The sequence below is a fragment of the Xenopus tropicalis genome, chromosome 8 (genome assembly GCF_000004195.4).
Source record: "Xenopus tropicalis strain Nigerian chromosome 8, UCB_Xtro_10.0, whole genome shotgun sequence".
Lineage (NCBI taxonomy): Eukaryota > Metazoa > Chordata > Amphibia > Anura > Pipidae > Xenopus > Xenopus tropicalis.
The window spans coordinates 36,308,931-36,334,908 of record NC_030684.2 but is presented as its reverse complement, the minus strand read 5'-3'; the positions used below and the strand labels follow the sequence as shown (position 1 = coordinate 36,334,908).

Below are 25,978 nucleotides of genomic sequence, written 5' to 3'. Positions count from 1 at the left end.
CCCGATGTTGGGGGCCTGAAAAAGGGGCCGATGTTGGGGGGCTGATGAAGGGGCCCGATGTTGTGGGCCTGAGTAAGGGGCCCGATGTTGTGGGCAGATGTTTAAGCTTACCAGCTGGAGTTCACGTATGAGAATTCCTGGAGAACCATTGGATCATCAGGTGGAACTTCGCTCTTGGGGTTCTCCAAGAATGGCAGTGGCCCTGTATATGTTGCCTTCAACTCCTCTGGTGAAAACTGCAGGATAGAGAAAGAATAAAATACATTTATCTGTTTCTTGTATAATAACATCTGTTTATATGGGATCTTACATTATTTAGCAGCTGCATTTCCTGAATGTAAATATAAAGGGAAAACTGAATTTGGCTTACAGAATATTGCAGCTTGGGAAAACATTAGCTGCCCCCTATAAAAGCTGTAGGATAGACTCCCACGGAGTATGCCTTGTTCTAACTACTGAATGGCAGTAATGTAGTAATTAAAGCCTTAGGGTAAGGGACAGAGAGTAAAGGCTCTGGGAGTTTGGGATCTGTAGGAGCGGGAGCTGCAGTCTTGTACTTACTCCTTCCGGCTTAAAAGGCGAAGGCACCTTCAGGCTCTCCAGTTCTGCCCACTTGATGGATCTGAAGAAGGGGTGACTCCTAATGTCTCCTGTTGTGCCGAGACGCTTCTCCGGATCCTTCTCTAGCAGCTAAAGGCCCAGACAACAGTTGCATATTAGGGAAATCAGACAACATACATGGCAGTACATCACAAAGGCCCACAAAAGGGTTAATTCTCTCCTATGTACTATACTGTTTGATACTGCTTTAAAAACAATTAATGTTCTATTAAAGCATATTTTATTTTTAAAAATAAACATTTGGGCTGTTTAACCCATTATGTGTTGGCTAACCCAAAATCAATGGAGACATAAGTCATGTTTGCTCTTTTGCATTTGGTCAGGGAATAAAGCTACAGCCTTACAGTTACCTTGCTGTGGGGCCATCAATATCCAAGACAGCAAATAAACATTCACTCCAGTTTCCACTCTGACTGCCCCATAACAAGAATATTTTGGCTTTCCTATAAACATCGCTGTATCTGTGCTTATACCCACCTCGTTCAGGAGTCTCCTGGCGTCTCTGCTAAGCCCTTTTGCATAGCGGGGCTTGGTACTGGTCACTAAATATGCCAGATAGTTCATGCCAGATAGATCATCGAATGGTAATTGACCAGTAGCCATCAGGCACAGGATGATCCCGAACGCCCACCAGTCAACTCCTGCATCGTATGGATCCCTCATAAACAGCTAGAAAAGCAAGAGCAAATCATTTACTAAATTGGAACATGTTCCTACTTCATCTTACAATTAACCATTTCCACGCCATCTCTAGATTCATGGCTGTGAACAGCAGTCTTGATGTTATCCACATTGCGCATTTTAGTTGGGATATGCCATAAAGCAGCCTAGTGCACATTTTTTAGGCTGAAGTGCTAGTGCTTAGGCATATCCCAGTTAGCTCAGTAGCATACAGTGAGTGCACTTTCAGACAATTTCCCCTGGTTGAAATCCTCCCATTGTGCATTTATTCTAAGGATAATGTTACACTGGCAGAGAAAATGCCAATACCACTTGAATAGTATAAGCCCAAAATCCACTCCGTATGCCCAGTGATAGGCACTAACAAAAGGCACTAACTTGAACAGGTGCAGTTGCCAATAGCAATCACACAGGATTTTGCATTCATTTTCTACTTGTATTAGATCAGAATGAGCGGTTGATTATCATTAGTACAATTATTTATAAAGTGCCAACACTTTCTGCAGCGCTGTACGTAAGGGTCCATAGTTTACAAACATATTATTACATTGGGCAATAAGGTCCCTGCCCGCAGGCTTCCTTCTATAGAGTAGGTATAGAATTATGTTGCTGTGGGGGGGTTATATTGTGGGATAATATTGTCAGTGTTATGACCATAACGAGGTAAGAAATTGACTAATTGGAGGCTATTGGGCACTGCACTTTAGCAATTTAGTGGCTACACTTATAACGCAGCTTTGCATATAATTAGTAGAACTATACAGTTATGAATATAATATCTATAAAATGTATACCATATACCCATATACACTGCAAGGCAAATGTCAATAAAACCATTTATTGCTCATATTGGCCTCCTACATACAACCCTGTGGCTGTAAGTTGCTTTGGTGGCTCTCTGGGGTAGGTCAGGGCACATCTCACTATTCCCATTAGTAACTGTGTAAGAACTGAATTTCTCACCTCTGGAGCCCGGCATTTAAAGTTTCCAACGACGGCCTTCAGCTTCATTCCCTTGGAAACGTCCTCTGCTACCAGTCCAAAATCCACGATCTTGATGTGGCCATCTTTGCTTATTAAAATATTATCAGGCTTTAAATCCCTGGAAGACAATGGTTACTAATATTGTTATCTAATATAGGGTAGGAAAGTAAAGGGTGAGAGGGAAGGCAGTACAGGAAGAGGAAAGGCAACACAAAATGAGGAGTAAGAGAATATTATATACAATAGTGAAAACAGCAGCACTCAAGCCAGGCTTGATAAAGGGCTGGATTGAAGCCCAAAACGTTGCTTTTTGCACTTTAGTAAAAGTCACTATTTTCAAAATAACCGGAGTGCTGCTGTTTTCACTATTGATATTGTTTACCCGGGCAGAGAGTTCAGCGCACACCTGGGGCTACAATAAGCTGTTTCTCCACCGTGTAGCACACCTTAATCGATATACCGTATATACTCGAGTATAAGCCGATCCGAATATAAGCCGAGGTACCTAATTTTACCTTAAAAAAATGGAAAAACTTATTGACTCGAGTATAAGCCGAGGGAAATGCAGCCGCTACTGCAAGTTGAAGTGATATCACCCCCCTCCCAGCAGTCAATTAGCAGAACAATGTGAAAGCATCAATAAAGCAGCTCCCAATAGGTATCAGAATAGCACTCAATAGTAAGAAATCCAAGTCCGGCTTGGGACTCCTCCAGTTACATGGGAGTAGGAGAAACAATAGGTTAGCTGAAAGCAGTTCTAATGTGTAGCGCCAGCTCCTTCTGAAAGCTCAGACACAGACACAATGCACTGAGATGGCGCCTATACACCAATATTACAACCAAAAAATACATTTGTTGGTTCAAGAACACAATTTTATTTGCTATGTAAACAGTGTAATTTAGAACTAAAAGTATACCATAAAAATCATGACAGTATTTCTTTAAAATTTACTTTGGGTTGTGTGAGAAAGTGCTTGGCAGCATCTAGTACACAATCTCCAGCCTGGGTCTCCCACTTCAAAGGCCACAGTGCCACACACCTACTGCTTTCTGTGCCACTCCAACCTGTTCATTAGATATATGCCTCATCCATTATTAGCACTGCTCACTGTGACACAGGGACAATTCCTGTTTTGAAATATTGAACATATTTCCAGGCTCATGCTGTGTGTATAGAGAAGAGGGGGGGGACGTGACACTGAGCCCCCCCATCCTTTCCTCTCTGTGCCGCCTTTCACAATACACAAACAATTTTAGCTGCTACACACAACAGCGCACCGTTACACACAGCTAATGGCCGCAATATGCATTTATCCCCCTTCCCCATGAAGCGCCACATAAGATGCCGCCATGTATGATGCCGCCACCGATGCACGTTGCATCGGTGCCCTGGCGATGCTCATACCTGTGAGAAGCCCATTTTCAATAAAGCCGCGCATATGATGCCATGCTGATGCGCGCCGATACAGCCGCTGCTGTCAAGAAGCCGTGCGCACGTTAGGTCGTTGCGCGCAACGCTCACATTTCCCATCTACCGTATATATGCGAGTATGAGCGCGAGTATAAGCCGAGGTTCACTTTTTAAGCACATTTTTTGTGCTGAAAATCTCGGCTTATACTCGAGTATATACGGTACTAGAATATTATAAGCAGGGCTCTCTTGATTCAACACTTGTTTAAAAACAGGCCAAAGCTGGCATGAACAAGAAGCATTAAGAAAGGGGGCATGTTTCATTGGATAAAATTGCCCCTAATGGCAGCCCTGGCACTAAATTTTGCTCACAGACACTTAAGGATTTTACAGAATGAAAATAAGCCACTTCTGAATACAGAACAGACAGAACTTTCATGTTAATGTACAGTAAGCATTGTATAGGAGAAAACCATTGCTCATTTGTTCCCAACCTTCTGCCACACCACCCCCTCCCGGCGTGCCCATTGTCTCACACTTTGATTTCTTTTTGGTGAAGGGGCAAACGGCAAGGAGCAGTGGCACCATACAGCAAACCCCACAACCATTCAGGTTCCCCTCCTCTCCTATGGGCCTACCGGCAGTCACAGATTCTGCTGTATGGGAGTTATGCCACTGGAATTAGATGTAAAGGGACAGAAATGTGTATGTGTGTGTCTGTTTATATGGTATGAAGTGATACCAACAACCCCTTCACTACTATGATGCTTTCCATTACACAAGTGCATTATGACTCCCCAATAAGGAATATTTACATTAGCCAAGATCTTGCAACCCACATTTTAGTCTTTCCTTCACTATGATTTAGCATCTCTCTGGATATAAGTGACTTATTTAAGTAAATGTTCTTATGCATTTGTTCATGTTAGCTCAACCATTATTGCTGTAGATAATGTACCAGAGCAGTTTGCATCCAATGTGTGTTATGTTTTATTTTATGCAGCTGTAGGGGGATGTGAATAAAGGGGCACAAGACTAACATATCACTATTTTATACAGTGCAGGGGGAAGCAGACACACAGCGGGATTTACTTACTCTGGGGTCAGAGCAGAGATAGAGCAATATTACTTACCGATGTACAATCCCTCTGCTGTGAAGGAACTGGAGGCCTACTACCAGTTCTGCTGAAAAAAAGCTGTAAAAATAGGAACATATGTATTAACCATTATATTTACCTTTACTGCAATGGTTCATTTATTAAAGACCCCCCCAAGGTGATACACATACCCAGATGACCTGATAAAATCTGGGTACGTGTGGCCAACTCTAAACTCTAGACAGAATTGTAACAGACACTATCTGATGACAAGTTCCTTTCTAAACTGACAGCATTACTTTTTTATTTTATAAAAATGTTTTTACCAGTCCAAAGTCCCTGTTTGTGGTACAAAAACCATTTGTATTCCCTCTATTCCAAATTTTGCAAAGAGGATAATATAATGGACAGGGGCACCATTTCTGCAACTGTACAGGGGCCTTGTCGTAGACACCTGTCTGGATTTAGTAAAGTTGAAGGGGCCCAAACACTAACTGGATGGGGTTGTGTATCTCTGCTATTGAATAACACACATCCAGGGTCTTATTTATCAGACAAATTCTGCCCAGTTTATTTAACCCATAGCAGCCAACTGGCGAAATGCCCAGTATTGTTAAATAAGCTCCACAGTCCTTTGCAGACTGCACTGAATCATGCTCTCCATATTGACTCCTATATTAGTATTTAATTAATACAGTGGTAGAGGAAGTTTAATCTGGATTTGCATGCTATTCTGCTGGACCCAAAGGGTGAACTTAATGCCCCTTTCAGCCTTGTGTAACTGTAACCTGGCTGATATCTGTCTCTGAACCATATCCCTCTATTGCAGTTTGTATGTTACTTACATTACCGTCTCCATCCCGAGTTTCTCCTTACTGTGTATCAGATCCCAAAGGCTGGTCTTGCTCTCACACTCCATTACCAGATAGGCATGCAGCTGGTTACATAGATAAATGAAAAGAGCATAAAAATGAGTAATGTTGAGTCCTGTAAGATCATCATTCTATTCAGTCTCACTGTTGGATGAACAACAGCGCCATAAGTATAGAAGTAGCAGCACCCCATTACTGCATAAAAAATGACTTGCTCACCTGCCTTTAGCCAAAGCAATTTCAGCCATGAGCACTATTAACTAGTCCGGTGTGTCATACATGCACAGGGGTTTGCTGGGCTGGGACACACGTACAAGTGTAATTGGCTATAGTAGCAGAATAAGGTATGTCCCACTAAACAAAGTTAAATAAAGGCATAGTAACATTGGCACTATATTGTACCTGTGATTGAAAGGCTGCAAGCCCCTTGCAGAGAAAGGGACACTCTCCGGTGATCTTGAGTGTTTGAGCTTCTGCCTTTATCCGCTTCTGATCATAACGGTCGTCTTTCTTAATGATCTTCAAAGCAACATGTTTCTTTGTGTTGGGTAATGATGCCAACATTACCTGAGAAAGGCAGAAGGAAGAGAGAAGTGATAAGAAGGTCTAATTGGACACACTGATCAAATGCTTCTGACATAATTAAGGTCCTACACACATCTGTATTTGTCGTAGCCGTATGGCACTGTTGTCATTTTTCAGAATTGTAAGGGAAATTTGACTTGCATTTAATTACCATAATGCTCCATGATATTCTAAATTTGACTGGTTGTATCATGCTGAGTAAGTTGTGCACGGATTCATATGATCACTATAAGAAGGTATTGCAGTAGTGTGCAATATTTGTAAAAATGCAATGAGATCCAGGAAATGTTTTGGGGAGCACTTGAAAATGGGTTATCCCTGAAAAGTTCATTGGAATGGAAAGCAATAAGTGATTGGCAGTAGTAATGCGAGTAGCAATTGAAATACCATGAATCAGACACAAGAGCCCATTGCTGTCAGACACAAGGAAGCATCGTACACCTGCTATTGGTGCAAGTTGGGGGGCCGAATAGAGGCTACCCATGTACACACCCAACCTACCCCTCATGAATACAGAGCTGCTCTGGAGACCAAAACCTGTGCCTACAGTGTAGGCCTGCGCCACTTTTTTGTACTTAGTAAATGAGCCCCATGAAATCAAACAAGGCTTTACTGTACATATAGGAAGCTAACACAAAACAAGGGGTTACAGTAGCTGGGATCTTGTCCTTGCAAAAAAACAGGCCAAAATAAAATAGCAACCCTGGGAAGCTGATCACTTACCTTGCCGAAAGATCCAGCCCCAAGTTCCATGTGGAAACTGTAGTTGGAAATGACACAAGGATTGGGTCTTTCAGCTTCAACACGTGGTTTTTTCAGATCCTGTTCTTCCTCTGGGAAAGAGAAATTTGATTAATATACCATATTGCTGAGATACACTGGATATCTTAACTTTCCGGCCTTTACCTAGAATTAATATTACTTTATTAGCTTTATACTGAATTTCCAAGGATTTGCAATGAGTTGATACTTAATTACATATCACCAATGTCTGTCTGGTACTTTTAAAGCCTACAATGGAATATTTACTAGACAATTGTTACAGTTATTTTATGTTCAGCCTGCTTCTCCTTACCTTCTGCTGGTTCCCCATCATTGCTGCAGCTTCTCTCTCTTTTCTTGCTTTTGTCTTCCTCTATCACAGATTGGCTCTTTATTTGGCCGATATCTTCCTCTGTTCTGATGTTCTGCCCAATTCTTAATCTTTTAGCGCTAGATTCTGTCTCGCTGCTGTCCTCATCAACTTCTCTTTTCCTCTTCTCCAGGTTGATATGAGGACTTCTGGCAAATTCCTCCTTTTCACTTACAGGAGTCCTCTCTCCTTTCTCCTGCTGAGATCCTCTATCCATATGAGATAAAATGATCTCAAAAAAACTCAAAAATTCACAAAAATCTTGCTTCTCTCTAGGGAGACGCTTGGCAGCACTTCAGTCTCTGAAGCTACTCTGTCTAGAGTGACACATTTCCAACTGCCAAAACCCAACTGTCACTGTACAAGACAATATGCTATACTAACTTGGTGAAATATCCACTTGACCCCATTTAAATGGACACTATCAAATACGTCTTTCATCTTAAACCTTTTAGTGGGGCTTTTCTTATAAGAACAATTAAAAATGTATAAACTTTATTAAGAATTTTCCATCAAAACATTAACTAGAAGAAGATGCCCCTTGGTGCCTATTGTCAGCTGCATGGGGTCAATAAGTAAAGACTAAATCTGGCTGCATTTGAGCCAAGGTAAGATGTGCTTGTCAGATCATTCCATGTGATAATCTGCTGAATATTAAAGCAATATGGCCACACAAGTGGATGGCAGACCGTACTGATCCAGAAAACTTAGCAGAAAAGTTAACCTATGGATTTGCACATCAATCAAACTGGGAAAAAATCCCTGTATGTATAGCTTGCTTAACTGGACTGGGTAATTTCCAATGGCTATTTCACCAACGCTGCACATAAAGGGTAACCCTAACATGCAGTCATGCTGGTAGATCCACTGAAGACCAAATGCGATTTCCCTAAGACACCATTTAGTGTGAGATTACAAGCCCTACACTAATTGGCACATCAACTTTATACCTTTTTAAAGTTGTGTTCAATTAGACAATGAAAGGCAGTGTGGCGACTGGATTATGTAGGGTTACTATCAGTCTGGTTTTAAAAATATTTAATAGATTCTAACACCTATTTATATGGTTTAAAACCTGTGTTATAAAACCTGTGTCATATATTGAACCCACTATGTCATTTGTTGATCTGCATACCATGTACATGTCTTGTTTTCTTACCAGTGAAGGCCGATACAAAGACTGTATGAGAACATTTAACTGAGGGACAGCCTAGAAGACACGAATGTAAACTGTCCAAGGTCTACTGTACCCTTGGCACAATAGAATAAGAATATGGAACACCATGTTCTAACCTAAAGCTCAAGGATACATAGGGGCACATTTATTAAATTTTCCAAAAAGACAATTCACACATGCTGACTGCCCCTCCCACAAAGATTTTTCTTTTTTAAATGCTCAAATAATTATAAATAAATAATATTATCTTAACCTGTTAATTGTTTGTGGTTCATTAAATCCATTAACATATCTATACTGTTAGTCCAGGTATTAATGCACTCAGAAATGTAACCCCTGCTTTGCAATTTGTTAGAAATAGCTTATTAACTTTGCTGTTGAACTGTAACAAGAGAGTAAATCTTCCTTTTGGTTCTGTGGACATGTAGAAAATTAATTGCCCACTTTCACTAAGTTCAGCGTTTTAGTGAATAAGCATAATCCTCACGAACTGCCGCTTGACGTAGTTGCACAAAATGTGGCAAAGCTTCCTGAGTTGAATTTCACCCCTTAGTAAATGTGCCCCATAGTGTAGAGAGTACAATTGCAATCTCAAGGCTAAAAAAAGACACATTTCTGGTTAAAAAAATAAATATTCTGATCTATAATAAACTAGAAGCTATGGCAAGATACTCCCGCCTTGCCTCCTGGAAGCAGTAGCACTGCGCAGAAACAAAGTGAAATTCCATTTAATTTTTCTTGCTTAAGGAACATAAAGGAGCTTGTAACATATGGCAATGCTTATTTACTCTAGAATCAACTTTTTGTATCACTAGGACAGTAAATGTAGTAGTACACAATGTAATTGTATATCAGATAAAGACTCATTAAGAGAATGCTATGGCAGAGGAAAGAACTATAGAGTTTGTGGGATAACTTTGTTCTATAGGTTGGCAAAAAACTGTTAACTGCAATGGCACAAAGGGCACTTTGATCGCTGTAGGTCTCTCCGATAGCAAGAGCTCCAGTGATCCAAGTGCCCTGTGTTCCCTTCTCTGCTCACGTCCCTTCTTACTCTCTTGCACGGGAAATGTGCAGTGTATGGGAGACAATGGTAGGCACATACTGTATCTTTTGAAGTTTTAAAACACAGGTAAAATAATTTGTCATGAAGTTGTAATTATTATTATCCCACATTTATAAAACCCCAGCATATTCATGTTTATTTATACTCTCAAAGAAGCGAGTTTTCCATCACACAATAACATCCCCCTGTATCTGCTGCACCAACATTAACACCTAACTACTATCAGGCAAATACAAAAATACAGAATAATGTATCAAACCCTGTACAGGTGTGGGACTTGTTATCTATAATACTCGGGACTAGGGGTTTTCCAGATAAGGGGTCTTTCCATAATTTGGATCTCTATACTTTAAGTCTACTAATAAATTATTGAAACACTAAGTAAAACCCTGGAGGACTGTTTGGCCTTCAGTAAGGATTATTTAGTTAAGTACAAAGTAGTGTTTTTATTACTACAGAGAAAAAGGAAATTATTTTTTTTAATAACGTGAATTATTTGATTAAAATGGCCTTTCTGTAATTCCGAATTTTTTTGTGTATTTCTCCCATACCTGTACTGTGCATATGAACTGAATGAAAGCTTTTGGCAAATGTACGATTTTACTATGTAATAAATGAGTCCTGGGAACTGAGATGTTTCACTATGAAACATATTTTTATTGCAAAATAGCATAGCTTACAAGTGCTTACATTTAAATTCTTCCAATCAGTCATGTTAAGCAACAACAGTGTAAATATCTTTAGCCAAAAGTTCTTTTGTCTTGGTGGCCAGCTGTTTGTCGAGTTCAGTTGTCATCTCCCATTTGTTGTATCTAGAAAACATAGGGGTATTTGTTATTAAATATGTTATAATTGATATACAGTACAGTGCAGTAAGTTTATCAAAGAGCTTTACAGAGCAAATCACTGATTAAAGTGTACAAATGATATACACCTAATTAAATTGTGTGCTTTGGAGGCTTTAGGGCTCTGGCACACGGGGAGATTAGTCGCCCGCGACAAATCTCCCTTGTCACGGGTGACTAATCTCCCCGAACTACCATCCCACCGGCGAACATGTAAGTCACCGGTGGGATGGTACACGCTGCGCAGTCGATTTCGGCAAATTGCCGAAGTTGCCTCGCGAGGCATTTTCAGCGATTTGCCAAACCGGTGACTTACATGTTCGCCAGTGGGATGGTAGTTCGGGGAGATTAGTCGCCCGTGACAAGGGAGATTTGTCGCGGGCGACTAATCTCCCCGTGTGCCAGAGCCCTTAAAGGAAAAGAGAAGGCTACATCACTGGTACATACCTGATACCCCGGCCGGTGCTCCTGTTAGTATTAAACTGCACGGCCCAGGGGTATATGCCAGTGAGCATTCCTCTTCCTTCTGAATCTTCTTTCTGCAGAATCCCGGGGCCGACGCAAGTGCAGTTGAGAAAAAAAGACAGCTTTCTTGTTAAAGTCGACTTTTTACTCTGCTGCGCATGTACGAAGACCAGAACAAAAGAAGGATGGCTCGCTTGAATATACCCCGTCCGGTGCAGTTTTCTCCTAACAGGAGCACCGGCTTAGGTCAGGACCCCTAAGGCAGGCGGGAAGAACAGGGATGAGCTGCACCTAATTGTTGGTCTGGATCTCAGTGCAGAGAGCTGCAACACAGCAGTAAATAAACCCTGACATGTTTGTGCACAAAGGTAGTATTTTTGTACTTTACTATATACTTAATAACAAACAAATATAAACCCTACACAAAGAAACCATTTTCCTGTAGGCTTTAGACATGATTTCACAGAAGAAAACAACTGTAGATGCAACGTAATTTGTATATAAACAGCCGATCAAATGGCTACCAATAATATTGTTATATTACCTGCTTTTCCAACAGTTTTACTATGTCTTCTGACACTCCCTTCTTGCATTTTCTTACTTCCTGTACTGCCCCTGTACGAGCCTTGCGTAGGGAGTCCTTGGCCTTGTTGGTAAGTTGTTTTGCAAGTTTTGTTAAATTTTCTGTGTTCCCACGTGGAGGTTACCAGTAATAAAGTGTTAAGGAGAGTATACATACCAGCAATACCCTGCCCACTCGACTAGTGGGAATATTCTGGAGACTGAAGTAGAGTAATGACCCTAACATTTAGAGCAGTCCGTAACTCTGCCCCACCCTATATCTCTGAACTCATCTCCAGATACTCAACAAACTGCTTATTGCCTCCTCCTTTGCTAAATACATAGCTTGTTGCCATTTGTTTCACTTGATATTGGCCATCCCAACACCATGGGCTTCATTTTAAAACTTTGCACAACGAAGAATAATTCACCCAATGTTCCAGCATAACTACAGCCCCAATGGGGAGTCAAGCCCTCGGAAATGCTGCAGGTCTGTACACCTCTCTGCACCTATTAATGCCACCCGCTGCAGGGTGGACACAATGGTGCTTAGCATAACTATATGAAAGTGTAAGGATGGACACAAACACCTATAATGAACCAATGTGGTTGTATTCATTAATGAGCCCTCAAATCTAGACAGATGATGATTCTCTTTAAAAATCAGAGCAAATCATTACCCTATATTTAACTGCAGACAGTGCAAAGACTCCGTATCGAATGTTTAAACTGAGAAATATGTGCTTTGTTTTGAATTTGATGTCAGCAAAAAAGTTTGGACAAGGGTAAGAAAAGTCAGTGTAGTGCTAAAAAGAGCGGATTCCAAAGAGGCTGGTTCTCTCAGAAGTAAAGATGGGGAGGGGTACAACACTATGGGGCACATTTATTAAAATCCAATTTTTTTCTGGGCTTAAAAGACGATATGAAAAAATTCAGACTAACCACAATAATTTCTGAAGTTCTGTTAATGCTTTTATCTTTCGTACGAAAATATCGCAATTGTGGTCATGTTATGACATTTTCAAGCCGAAAAGTTTGTTATGCCACGAAAACCTTTCTGGCTTTGATGCCTTCCATGTCTAGCTGGAAGCCTTCAATAGGTACTCGATAGATCAAACCTGACGAAAATATAGTCCTGATGAAAGTGTAACCGAAGCATTAACGAATTCTGAAATGTTCATATTCTTTGCGCAAAGTACGTGTTTTTCGTGGAAATTTAACGAAAACCATTAACAATGGTTATTTTATGGAATTTTAACAAACTTTTCACATAAATTCCGAAATGTTCTATAAGTTAGAAAAAAGCTAGTCTGAAAATTGTTTAGTAAATGTGCCCCTATGTGACACGCTGTGTGGGCAAATATTGCAATAAGAATAACTCCTCAATATTAAATTGCAAAGAATTTGGGGATTCCATTACCAACAGTACTTACTAACAAATTCAGAGAATCAGGGACAAGGATGAAAGCCAAGATTGTACTGCAGTGACCTTCAGGTCCTCTGTAGTAGAAATCACTGCATGGGCTCAGGAATACTTCTGAAAACCATTGTCCATAAGCACAGTACATCACTGCATCCACAAATGCAGAAGAAACCATATATAAACATGATCCAGAAACACTGCCGCCTTCTCTGGGCCCAAGCCTATTTTAGATGGACTGAGGTGATGGAAAACACTGTCTGACAAATCAATATATGAAATTCCTTTTTTTGGAAATCATGGCACAACATCCTCCTGGACCATCCGGCAGTTCAAAAGCCAACATCCATGATGGTATGGGGGTGCATTAGTGCAAATGAAATGGGTAGGAAGGCACTAGTGATGTGCGGGTCAGGGAAAACTTAAACTATACCTGACCTAACCCTTGAAACCTTAACCTGCACCAACCCTAAGCCACAGTGTTTCCATTATAGGACCCACACCCAATCCGTATCTGCGTCTTTTTGTTAAGGCAGTGCTTATGTCAGCAAAACAATGACAAACCCGATTCTTCATGTGATACAACTGGATCTCTCCATAGAGAGTCAAAGTGCTAAATTGGCCTGTCTCCAGTCACAACCTGTCACTCATTCACATTTAAGCAGCTAAAATCCTGGCAAGAATGGGACAACATTTCACTTTCAAACCTGCAGCAATTGGTCTTCTCATTTCCCAAATAAGAGTGTTATTAAAATAAGAGCTGGGGGAAACATGCCCAGCACCCAACTTTTTTGAATATGTTGTTGACATCAAATTAAAAAAGGCATATTTTTATAAAAACAATATTTCTTGTTTTCAGCATCTAATATGTTCATTGTACAAATAAAAAATACTTTTTTTTCATTTTGTCTAACATTAGTGTGCCTCAAGTCTCTCTGTCCTCTTCTAATAGGTTTATATATTTGTTACGAGATGGGAGCACCTTCTTATACTTGGGGATGAATATGAACCTGTGCCAACTGCTGTATTAATATGGGAAAAAATCATTTATTGTTTATTAAATAAACCCGATAGGATTGTTTTGCCTCAAATATGATTAGTTGGGATCAAGTACAAGGCACTGTTTTATTATTATAGAGAAAAAACAAATAAGTCTTAGAAATTTCAATTGTTTAAGGGAGATGACCTTCCGTAACTCTGAGCTTTTTGGATAATGTCCGGATAATGGATCCTATACGTGTATAGTACTAAGTATTTTAAAAAATAGAAGGGTGCATTAAGGGGCAGATTTAGGATGTCAGGCTGAGCAGTGACGTCATCTCCCAGTCCACAGACAGCAAAGTCGATTAGGCAGAAGGGGTTTATTTAGGCGGAGGCCCAGGGAGCGCTACTTCTATTCCAACACAGCAGCCCCAGCGCCGGGAAAGACACATAGAGAGGGACGCAGTTTTAACCCTGACCAAGCCACCACAGACAAGGAAGGTCACAGGCTCACAAAAGTGGAAATAAAGCAGCTTACATCCCGTGAAGACAACAACCTTTTGGTAAATATATCCTTTTTTCCTCTCTCAGTTATGCAGATATGGCTGATTAATAAGGGATTGAGTTTCGTACCTTTTTTTTACAAAGGGAGTCTTCTTCAGTATAAAACTGAGTTCCATAAGTTTGTTCGTTCCTTAAAAATAAAAATGCAGTTCAAGGATCAAAAGGGAATTCCAGCAGAGACTCCTAAGCTTAAAAAGAGGAACCCATACTATAACCCTGACGTATGGAGTGAGTCTTTAAATGTCTTTGAAAAACTTGTAATGCATGATATCACCTCCTTTAACTGGAAAACTTCTGATAAGAAACAATTTAACTTATCCAAGGATGAACATAAAAAGCCTTAACACAACTTAAAAATAATTTACATATTATTATTTAAAAAGTGGTTAATGGGGGTGCTATTGTTTTCTGGACAAGGAATATTACCTAAAGGAAGCACATAAGCAACTTTTGGTCACAGAACACTACATAAAATGAAATAGTGATCCCACTACACACTTTAAGACGGAGATTGATGCATTTATCTATGACTTGTATACTCAAGGGGTCATTGATAAGGACTCAAAAGATTATCTTATCATGGACTTTCCAATGACACCCGTATTGTATTTGCTACCTAAGATTCATAAAGATCTACAGAGCCCACCAGGACTTCCCATAGTTTCCTGTACTAATGCTTTACTGCAACTTTCACTTTAAGTGAGTTTGTAGATCAGTATTTGCAGCCATTGGTTAATGATATAAAATGTTGCCTGAAGGATACTACAGATTTCCTTAATAAGTTGAATGATATGTCTGATATTGAAACATGCACATTTTTATGTACAGTCAATATACAATCATTATACACTTGCATACCACACACAGAGGGGATTATGTATGTTAAAGAGGCTCTGTTCCAATATGGTTATGGCACATGTAAAGTACTTTTTCTGGTCGAACTGTTACGTTTTGTTCTTACAAAGAACTATTTTCAGTTCCATAAGAATTTTTATTTGCAGAAACAAGGCACAAGCATGGGTAGCAATGTGGCCCCCAGCTATGCCAATATTTTTGTATCCTTTGTAGAACAGGTGTTTTTCGAATAGTCCTTTTCCATATACATCAAGAACTATTATCAATGTGTCGATGAAGTTCTTTACTTGGCATGGCAATGAGCAAGTTTTAGTTAAAGCAAGTGACATTATTAACATCATCCACCCCACCTTGAAAGTTACCTTACGATATCACCCCTGTAAGATAGACTTTTTAGATGTCACACAGGATGACATGCTTACCCCTAACCTGTATAAAAAGGACACTGATAAAAACAATTTACTTCTGTACGCCAGTTTCCATCCTAATAATACCAAAAAAAATTCTACCCTACAGCCAATTACTTAGGGTCAAAAGGATAGTGTCCCAAGATGGTGTGTGTGCACAAAGATTGGATGATATGGCCTTATTGAAGGCCATTTTTATTGAAAGTGGCTATGATCACTCACTGGTTAAATCGCAGGTAGAAAAGGTAAAAGCTTTACAAAGGGATGTGTTTTTAAAAACCAAAACGTGCAGGATATGATGACCTTTGTGACCACCTTTAATTCTAACTCAGATCATATTAGAAGAATCATTTTTAAACCTTGGGAAATCTTACAGAAAGACCAAGTGTTTGGTCGGTTGGTTAAATGTAAACCATTACTCTCCTATAAGAGTTCCCATAATTTCCCTTACTCTTCTATAACAGATCCCATAATTTCCCTTACTCTCCTATAACAGATCCCATAATTTCCCTTACTCTCCTATAAGAGTTCCCATAATTTCCCTTACTCTCCTATAAGAGTTCCCATAATTTCCCTTACTCTCCTATAACAGATCCCATAACTTCCCTTACTCTCCTATAACAGATCCCATAACTTCCCTTACTGTCCTATAAGAGATCCCATAATTTCCCTTACTCTCCTATAAGAGATCCCATAATTTCCCTTACTCTCCTATAAGAGATCCCATAATTTCCCTTACTCTCCTATAACAGATCCCATAACTTCCCTTACAGTCCTATAAGAGATCCCATAATTTCCCTTACTCTCCTATAAGAGATCCCATAATTTCCCTTACTCTCCTATAACAGATCCCATAACTTCCCTTACTCTCCTATAAGAGATCCCATAATTTCCCTTACTCTCCTATAAGAGATCCCATAATTTCCCTTACTCTCCTATAACAGATCTCATAACTTCCCTTACTCTCCTATAAGAGATCCCATAATTTCCCTTACTCTCCTATAACAGATTCCATAACTTCCCTTACTCTCCTATAACAGATCCCATAACTTCCCTTACTCTCCTATAACAGATCCCATAACTTCCCTTACTCTCCTATAAGAGATCCCATAACTTCCCTTACTCTCCTATAACAGATCCCATAACTTCCCTTACTCTCCTATAACAGATCCCATAACTTCCCTTACTCTCCTATAACAGATCCCATAACTTGGGCGATATGCTAACGAAAACTGATTTATTACAACCCAAGAGCAAGCAACCCACCTTTTTTGGTAAACCAAGACCAGGCCCATTCCCATGTTTATCCTGTGGATGCTGTAAAAGCATCTTTAAAGGTGAAACCTTTAATCATCCTTCTAAAGGATATTCTATTAAATGTAAAGACTTTGCTACTTGCACACTACTGGTTTTAGCTACATGCTAAAATGCCTATGTGGTAAAGCATATATGGGCAAAACTAAGAGAGAGATCAGGACCAGAATAGGGGAACAGAGAAGATCATTGGATAACCATGATCTAGAGAATATAAAGTACAGTATGTATCATCAGTGTTACATTACAAGCAACAGGGACATAGTAGCACATAATTAAGATGGTTGGTCCTACAGGTGGTGAATATTCCCTCCCGAGGAGGTGATTACAATAGGGTGTTACTACAAAAAGAAATGATGTGAATTGATTGAGTACCATGGCTCCTATGGGCCTTAATGAAAGTCAGAATTTTTCTTGCTTCTTCTAATATGTGTAACTTTTTCATTTGTATATTTTATCATTGATTATATATCCTTCCTTTTACAGCTATCACTGTATTTTCACGAGTTGGAAATTTCTGTATGAATGGACTATATCTGAATATTGGATAATTCTAGCGATTTTTTCCTGTTAATAACATATGCGTCACACACAGGTATTTTTTCTTTTTTATTATGCTAAGGCAATGCTAATACTGTAATGTAATTGGTGTCTAAAGGTTCACATTTATTTGCTTAATTGAGGGGAGGGGACTTCCCTTTATATACCTGTTTCCATTTGCAGTGATTGTAAGAGCACCTGAGGAAGGGGGAGCATCCCCCGAAACGTTGTGTGCAGAGATCCCAATAAAAAAAGAACATTTCTTAGCACAACTGCTGGATTCAAGTGCTGTCTGTTTTGCTTGCGCTTTTAAAAAAATGGATTTCAATGCAGGATTCAGCTGGAGAAGCTCTATTAACGGATGTGTTTTAAAAAAACATGTTTTCCCATTACAATATTCCTTTAAGTCTTATTTCTGGCACCCAAAGCGAAGCACAGTGTAACCTGAAGCAGGTAAACACTACTTTGTTTTATTTATAGCAGGGTTTTACTTAAAACAAGGCACTACTACTGTATACAGCATAAGCAAACAAATTACAATGTATTCTTCTGAATCCAGAATAGACTAGTCCACCCATCAAATTCCTGGATCACACTTCTCAGATTACTCCTAGTTTACCACTTTTCACAGGTATTTAATGTTAAAGCCTATACTGGCTTTTCAACCCGAGTGAACACCACCCCTAATATTCTCCGCATCTGCAATGTTTTATAAAATATTCTGGAAAAGACATGCTTACCTGCTAGTGTTTTTCCTAGCTTCTGTTCCACTTATCCTTTTGTTCATGTCCATGGTGGAATTTTAGCCAGCAGACAGTGGGTTCTAGATCGGCACTGGCAATCTGTTGACACTTTCCTGTCCTATGTTGAACCAAGAAATTGATGTTTTGTAAAGAAGGAACCCACATTGCCCCCAGTCTTGTGTTCCTTTTTTAGCTTGACTCATCATACTGAGTGGGGCATGATCTGAAATAAGCTTAATTACCTGAGGTGTTACAACCCCTCCTTACAACTGTGTAGCCTTGGACTTTTTTAATGAAAAACATGAAATAAATTAACAAGTTCCAGTGCTTTCCATCTTTTTCAACCCTTTTTATTTTATCCCTTTAAAAGTTTTGTTAAACCTTTCCACCAGTCCATTAATCTGATAGTAAAATACTGTTGTACGGGTTGTGCAATTTTTAGTACTTTGTAAACAGTATTTCTTTCATTACCTAGAAATAAAGGCAGTGCCTTGGTCAGTAAGGATTTTCTTCAAGATGCCAAGAAAACTTGTTGACCAATTTTTTTAGCAACTACTAAAATATATTGGTGTTCTCTAGAGCAGTGATCCCCAACCAGTGGTTCGGGGGCAACATGTTACTCACTGTCCCCTTGAGTGTTGCGTCCCGTGGCCTCAAAGCAGGTGCTTATTTCTGAATTTCTGATTTGGTGGCACGTTTTTGTTGCATACAAACCAACAGTACTAGCAAACATATCCTTTTTAATAATAACATCCCAGGTTTTTATTAATGTGAGGATCCTAACTGGGTAGTCCAAAATAAAACCTCTAAATCAGGCATATTTGGGACAACATCATACTCACCAGTAATCCCAATCATTGCAGCTAGGGTAAAATGATCACTTTCCCCAGTGATCATCCTTACTGAATCTGGCATAGAACTTTCCTCATTTGACTGTAATCAACATGCCCAGTATTTATTACACTTTCCTTTTATACTGGTGTATCTATCCACATAAATGCAAAAATAAGGGCTAAGTATCACTTTAAATATAAGCTTTTATTATCCCCACCTAGTGACACACAGTACCGGGGGGTGAGGGGGTTCAATTTTAATCACGCCATGTCTCTACATTTACTCTATGTAGGTCAACCTGTTAATTTACCATTATCCACATGGTTAGCATGAACTAGACCAGGGGTGGGCAAACTACGGCCCGCGGGCCACATCCGGCCCGTTAGCCCTTTCAATCCGGCCCACCGTCTCCGGCCCCCTTAAAAAAATGACGTGCCCTGATTGGTTGCGCCCCGTGCGTGCACAACGTCAGCACGCACGGGGCACAACCATATAAAAGAATGCACTGGGGAGCCGGGGAACAGAAGGACGGGACGGAGGAAGCAGAGGGTCGCTGTATTTATACACACAGTGCGTGGAATTCAAAAGCCAGCCTTTAACCTTTCAGGAAAAGTGGGTAAAAAGAATCAAACTTTTTAACCCTTTTGGTTATGGTCATGCTGGGGGAAGATGCTGGGGGTGGAGCTGCAGGATGCTGGGGTGGGGAACTGCAGGATGCTGGGGTGGGGAACTGCAGGATACTTGGGTGTGGAACTTAAAGATGCTGGGTAGTGGAGCTGCAGGATGCTGGAAAGTGGAGCTGGGGGATGATGGGGGGGAGCTGAGAGGCCCCATGATTTTTGATGGCAGCCCCGGGCGTAACGCTGTCCCGGCCCATCTGTTAGTCAATAATGCTGCAGGGGTATATCACATTCCATTTGTTTAGCAGAAAGAGTGCATAACATCTCTGCTTTCATTATAACATAGTCCTTAGCATCCTGTTCACTGGGATCCCAGTAGAACTTTTCTGACCAACAATTAAACACACTGCAACTACCTCTGTCCACTGCTCTGTTGGTAACCTTTCTGCCCCTGCAATTCATTCATACACCATTAAACATGCCTCAATATAATCCAGAGGGATAATATTCTACAAAGAATTTTGCACTGCTTTGCTTGGTGCTTGCAGGAAGGCAGCATTATCCTATAGTTTTTCAGCCTGAGAACTGATTCCATTAGTTGCTGGTTTGCATTAGTTAGAACTTTCAGGTGATTTACATTCTTTTCTTTATGCTTTTGCCTAACTCTCAGAGCTTACTGCTGAACTCTGAGCTTTCTGGTGATGGGAATTAGTTTGCTGTTGTACTGTATAATATTGGCCTAAGCCAGGTGCTTTATTTATTCCACTATGACTGCTTTTAATAAACAGGTGTCTCTTTCTTTAAGAACACTGTCTCTTTAAGAACATGCCCACATCTGAAACACCGTGTAGGGTCTAAATCAAATTATAGACGTAGCAATACCATTCTGAAAGAAAGAAACAGCCTGTGTAACTTCAAGCAAGTATTCATTTGTGTTTTATTCACAGCAGGCTTTCCACAAAACAGGGTACAATTGTACATAGCATTGCAACAACAAAATTACAGTTCTCTCTTCTGAACCCAAAACAGACTGGCCTGATGACTGAATACTCCGGAAACCTGCTCTGTCCTAGTCCTTGGCCACTATTAGAGCAATTTAATTGAGAAAATTTTAGTTTTATTCACAGTCTCTTCTTCTTTTCTCAGCACTCCAAGTTACCTCACCTTGTACACCCCACTTCCTGACTCTATTCCAAGCCCACTGCTTTAATATGTAATGAATAATATATATATATATATATATATATATGCTTTGGGCTCAAATTGTTTAAGGCAGCAATGTATAGTGAGGTAAAAATGCTGTAGATGAGAGCCATTTAACTGAAATTATTGGTTGTTCCAGGACCCATCTTCGAATTTCACCTCTATCTTTTCACAGTCTTTCCAACAATCTTGTAGAAAACTAAACAATGCCACTCAAACTAAAGACTCAGTTACATGTAATTATCTATAAAATGATAGCATTCCCCAAAATACCTCCAACTGGGAGAACACTTAGTCACAATGCATAGAATGGCCCCCAAAGCTTTATCTGCCTGGAATACTCTTTTATCCCTGTTGCAATTCTATAATTAAAACGTGTTCAGCATGCAGATACAATTGGAAAATTATCCATAATTTTAAAGTGGATTTCTGAGCATTACATTCTGGAAAATAACACACCAGATTATATATTTTTTTGTGAAAAGTAATATTGCTAAATTATATTTAATTAAGGGGAAAGGGTGTTTTACAAACCAGATTTTGTAAATCTTTTATTCCATGGAAGTGGCGCATTTTACTTACTGAACGCTCTAAAACAACCTTACAAAATATTGTGACTTGCTTATTGTGGCTATCTATATATCTATAGGAGGAGCTATCTGTCCTGTGCACATACCAGATGGATGGCATATTTTGTTCACCTACAGAAACCAGGATTTATTAACGCAGTTGAAATAAATTAACTGTTAAAACCTGCTACATGTGCTACAACTACAATGTAACTATATAAAGTCTTTTATCTACCATAGTTGTTATCCCAACAGCAGCCTCAAGAATAATGTCTTTTTAAATATTTCACAACAGAAGAATCCATTGAGTACATTTATACCTGCTTAAACCCAACAGAAATAGGATCGAGATTGGGAGGCCATTTGCGTTACCAGCGGCTGTTGAGGCACCTTCATGGCTCTGTCCTATGGGCCAGAGGCACAGTTAAGCCATCTCTATGCTTTGAATGGTTATTTAATTTTTTTTATTTCAATATGTTTAATTTCAAATAAAGGTGGTAGAAGACATACAGGCTACTTTCCAAGTATCACAGTGTATACAAACATAAAATACAAATTTTAGATTACTGGAGCTTTATGGTAAAATAGGGATTGTGAACATAGTTGAATGGGTAGTCTGAGATTATACCATAAGGGGCCAGGGGGATCCCTAGCATGGGTCACCCTGGGTCCCTTTCTTTTATGTTCTTTTAGAACTAGGTAACTATAAGTTATAACTATAAGTCAGGGATGATGACCAAATAGGGCTTTTATTATGTTTCTGTAGTCAATGACCACGGTGGATATTTTAATAGTTAAGGTTACAGTGAAAGAAGGGGGACAGGGTAGGCCTCTCCGTATCTATAAACAAGCCGTGGCTCCCAGATTTTAATGAATTGTTTGTGCGAATCAGATAGGATGCTAGACATTTTTTCCATAGCCATGATTCCATCAACTTGATTTTTGAGAGCATCAAATGGAATTTGCTTTGATTTCCATGCTTTTGCAATTATACGTTTAGCTACCGTCGTGATAACTGTTAAGAGTTGGAATTGTTTTACTGTGAGAGCATCAGGTTTTTGACATAATAGGGCGATAGTTGGGTGTTTAGGGACTGGGTGTTTAGGGATCGGCTGTGGGCACAAATTTGGCTATGCGGGCTGGAACTAGGTACCACCTAAGAAGCACTTTATAGTTCGCCTCCAGGAGGGAAATGTTACGTGAAAAACCTTTAACTGTTAGCCATATAGATTCCCATTCTTCTGGTGCTAGGTTACTTTGTATATCCGTATGCCATGCTGTAACGTATGAAAGGCCTATGGCTATTTCGTCTGGAAAAAAGGCACTGTAGAAAAGGGAAACTGATTTCCTATGCTTAGGGTTTTTCAGACACCAGTTCTCAAAAAAAGTCTCAGTTTAATCTAGTTGGTTGTATAAACACCATTGAGATTGGGCAAAATGCAGAAGTTGTCTCATACGGAACCATTCAGATAGAGGAACCTTGTAGGTGGTTATTTTATTTTTATTATTTATAATACTTTATTTTAATATTACAGCACATAAATATGGCAAGTTATCGAGATTATCATTCACATCTGCCTCTGCCCTGGTGGAGTCCCCATCTCAATTCCACCAGGAGCCAAATAACCTGCCTCTTCCATTCCTAAAGTCTAAAAAAGAAGTGTTTTGTTCTTTTCTCCCACTCTCTGTCTATAATTGTCCTCTACTGTACTTATAATCATATCACTTCTCAGACACTTTGAATACTGGAGACAATGTCTTCAAAGGAATAAGGGCAAAAACTAGAAAAAACTGTCAGCGTCAAATGTTTACAGATAATATACTGCTCCTATTATTTATTTAAAGATTGTTTTGTATTCAATTAGAAAATTCAGTTTGTGGAACAATAGTGACATCAAGTGGCAGGGAACCAGAAATATTACAGCATGCACATGTATAATACCACATTCTCCTTTTCCTATAAATCATCAGTCGCATTTAGTTACGTAAATGTTATCAAACCAAAGCTTCCACAACACTTTACTATTTCGAGATATTAATTTATATTTTGAAACTTTAACTTTTTTATGCTTTGCAAAAAGCTGTACTGTTAAAACCATTATAGGGTTCATAGGATTTAATTCTGTTTTGGTATACAGAGGGAGTCCACATAAAAGCAATTTTGCCCCTAGTGCTGCCCTGAAATGGCCTAGGATATACCGCTCCCCCCTTCCTTTAGACCAATTCAGCAGCTTATCTGCCCGTGTTTGTGCACAAACAACGGTCTGCACAAACAACGGTCTGCACGACCGACATTTGGCCTGAAGTCAGCCATATTTGCTACATATAGGCACAGCAGCTTATGGAAATATATGCAGACCAAGATTGGATGTTGGACATTGGATGTCAACTGTGGTGATATCCCTAATTGTTTTTTTCCTGTAACAAACCGTGCGTGGGGGTCAGCACAAACATGTGACCAAAATGTTGATCTTTTTGTTGAAATGGAAATCTGTTCTGATTCACATTGCTGAACAGATAAAAAATGTCAGCACAGGAGACTAATGGCATCCCAACAGAAAGATTGGTGATTGATTCCATCAAATAACCCTGCACACCCTACTTTGTGTAAAGTCATAACGGATTCATTATTTTTATGTGACCTTTGTAAAGTTGAAAAATGTTGCTGTATGGTTAATCTGGAAAATTTCTGCAGCAAAGTATGCAAGTACAAGCTGAAATGATTGCCCTTTAAAAAAGACTCAGGTTTATCAGGTTTGATAAAGATCATAAGGTCAAACATTGCTGTCACACCATTGTACCACAAGGAGGTACAAAGGTTTTTTAATTCCATTAAAAAAGAATGTTCACATTCAGACGACTGACTAAATTTAAACATACATGTGAGTAAAATTTTTAAAAATCAACTTTATTTTTTTTTTAAATATAATGCAATCCTTTTTAAAGATACTATCTTTTCTTCCTAACTGTTAACCATGAAGCAAAATTAAAGAACTAAACCCTAAATATAAATATGGCTTAAAATGCCATATTTTATATGCTAGACTGTACAAGTCTAAAATTTTAGCATGTCTATAGAAGTAATGATCCAGGTCTTTAAAGTTGTCACAGGGACTCCCCATCTTGGTTTTTGTTAGAAGCGTGCTTAGTGAAGTGTCAGACACCAAGGGCCCTCCAGAGAACCTAAAGGGCCCACCAGCTGAAGCCCTAAAACTTCTTTTTATTCAGAAAAACTCCAGCATTCCCATGTTTGAAAGATTCATTGTACAAATGTAAATAATTTATATATGCTAGAAGGCATGATGTTTTACTTACTTAGTGCAGTTTGTTGAAATTTATGGGAAATATTTTATACATAGAGATATCAGAGTGGCTTCTTCCAAAAAGACACATTCAGGACTAATTCTGTTTGGGAAGTCATGCTCTACAAAACCTCACTGCCATCACTGTGAAGAACACTTTTCACTGCCTATAAAAATTGACCTTTAATTACTTAAGACTTTTGTTCAGAAGCTCATCAGTATTTAGTTGCTTCATCTATCTGGATCTAGCTAAATGTACTGTAGAACAGGCTACAGTATAATAGGTAACTTGAACTTTGGCTACTCCTTTAAAAAAAAAAAAACAAAAAAAACTGATCAGCGATACAGTACCTGGTACAATTGCACTTTTTGGAGTCATAATGGAAAATTGTTCTTTTGTTTCCCCTCTCAGATAGCAAATAGGAGAGCTTAATTACTACGTTTTGATATTTCAGGGTAAATTAATTTGAAATTTTATCCAGGCTATATTTTTTAAAATCTTGTTTATTAGATTTAAATGTAATATAATTTGCAGTTAGAAACATATCTTGCCAACAAGTAAATGTATATTGTGACAGATAAAATACAACTCTGCGTCTGCTCTACTAAACTTAGACCTTGACTCTCTGAAATTTGCCCCAAAAAAATTGGTGGTACACTTCCTAGAAATAGCTAGACTGTTAATTGCACAGAGATGGAAATCAGACTATTCCGGGCATGAATGACATGGTAAACCTATTAGACTTAACTGAGAAATTTGAATTCTTGAAGCTAGAAACAAAAATGCTTTAAATTCATATGATAAAAAATGGTCTCCTTGGAAAAGGTATACCGTATATACTCGAGTATAAGCCGAGTTTTTCAGCCCCAAAAATGGGCTGAAAAAGTCACTCTCGGCTTATACTCGAGTATATGGCTTGTCTGGCATCCGCTCCCGTCGTGTGCGCACCCACCCCCGTGAACGGACTTACTCAACTAACAGCAAGTGAGTATATGGCTTGCCGTTCCGCCGTCATGCGCGCACCCTCCTATGTGGACGGACTTAGTCAAGTAGCGGCGAGTGATTATATTGCTTGTCTGTCATCCATTCCGCCGTTGTGCGTGCCCCATCCCCCGTGGACTGACGTAC

General features: G+C 39.4%; 1 protein-coding gene and 1 long non-coding RNA gene across 2 annotated transcripts; both read right to left on the bottom strand.

Annotated features, from left to right (window-relative positions):
- Positions 1-47: 47 nt before the first annotated feature.
- LOC116406539 (protein kinase C delta type-like) lies at positions 48-1,393 on the bottom strand. The gene is made up of 3 exons (XM_031890660.1): positions 1,099-1,393; positions 562-690; positions 48-236 (listed from the first exon to the last, which is right to left on the bottom strand). The coding sequence occupies exons 1-3, from the start codon at positions 1,282-1,284 to the stop codon at positions 108-110; spliced, it is 444 nt and encodes a 147-aa protein (XP_031746520.1). The 5' UTR covers positions 1,285-1,393; the 3' UTR covers positions 48-107.
- Positions 1,394-2,280: 887 nt separating this feature from the next.
- Positions 2,281-5,713, bottom strand: LOC116406553. The gene is made up of 3 exons (XR_004219560.1): positions 5,640-5,713; positions 4,831-4,893; positions 2,281-2,404 (listed from the first exon to the last, which is right to left on the bottom strand). It is a non-coding gene; the product is annotated as an uncharacterized LOC116406553 (long non-coding RNA).
- Positions 5,714-25,978: the final 20,265 nt, after the last annotated feature.

What these genes read in the sequence shown, in the direction of transcription:
- LOC116406539 (XM_031890660.1), bottom strand. Translation starts at nt 1,284, where the DNA reads ATGAGGGATCCATACGATGCAGGAGTTGACTGGTGGGCGTTCGGGATC. An exon ending in CCAGGAGACTCCTGAACGAG is followed by an intron (nt 691 to 1,098) that starts GTGGGTATAAGC and finishes CTGGGCCTTTAG; the next exon opens with CTGCTAGAGAAGGATCCGGA. An exon ending in CGCCTTTTAAGCCGGAAGGA is followed by an intron (nt 237 to 561) that starts GTAAGTACAAGA and finishes TCTATCCTGCAG; the next exon opens with TTTTCACCAGAGGAGTTGAA.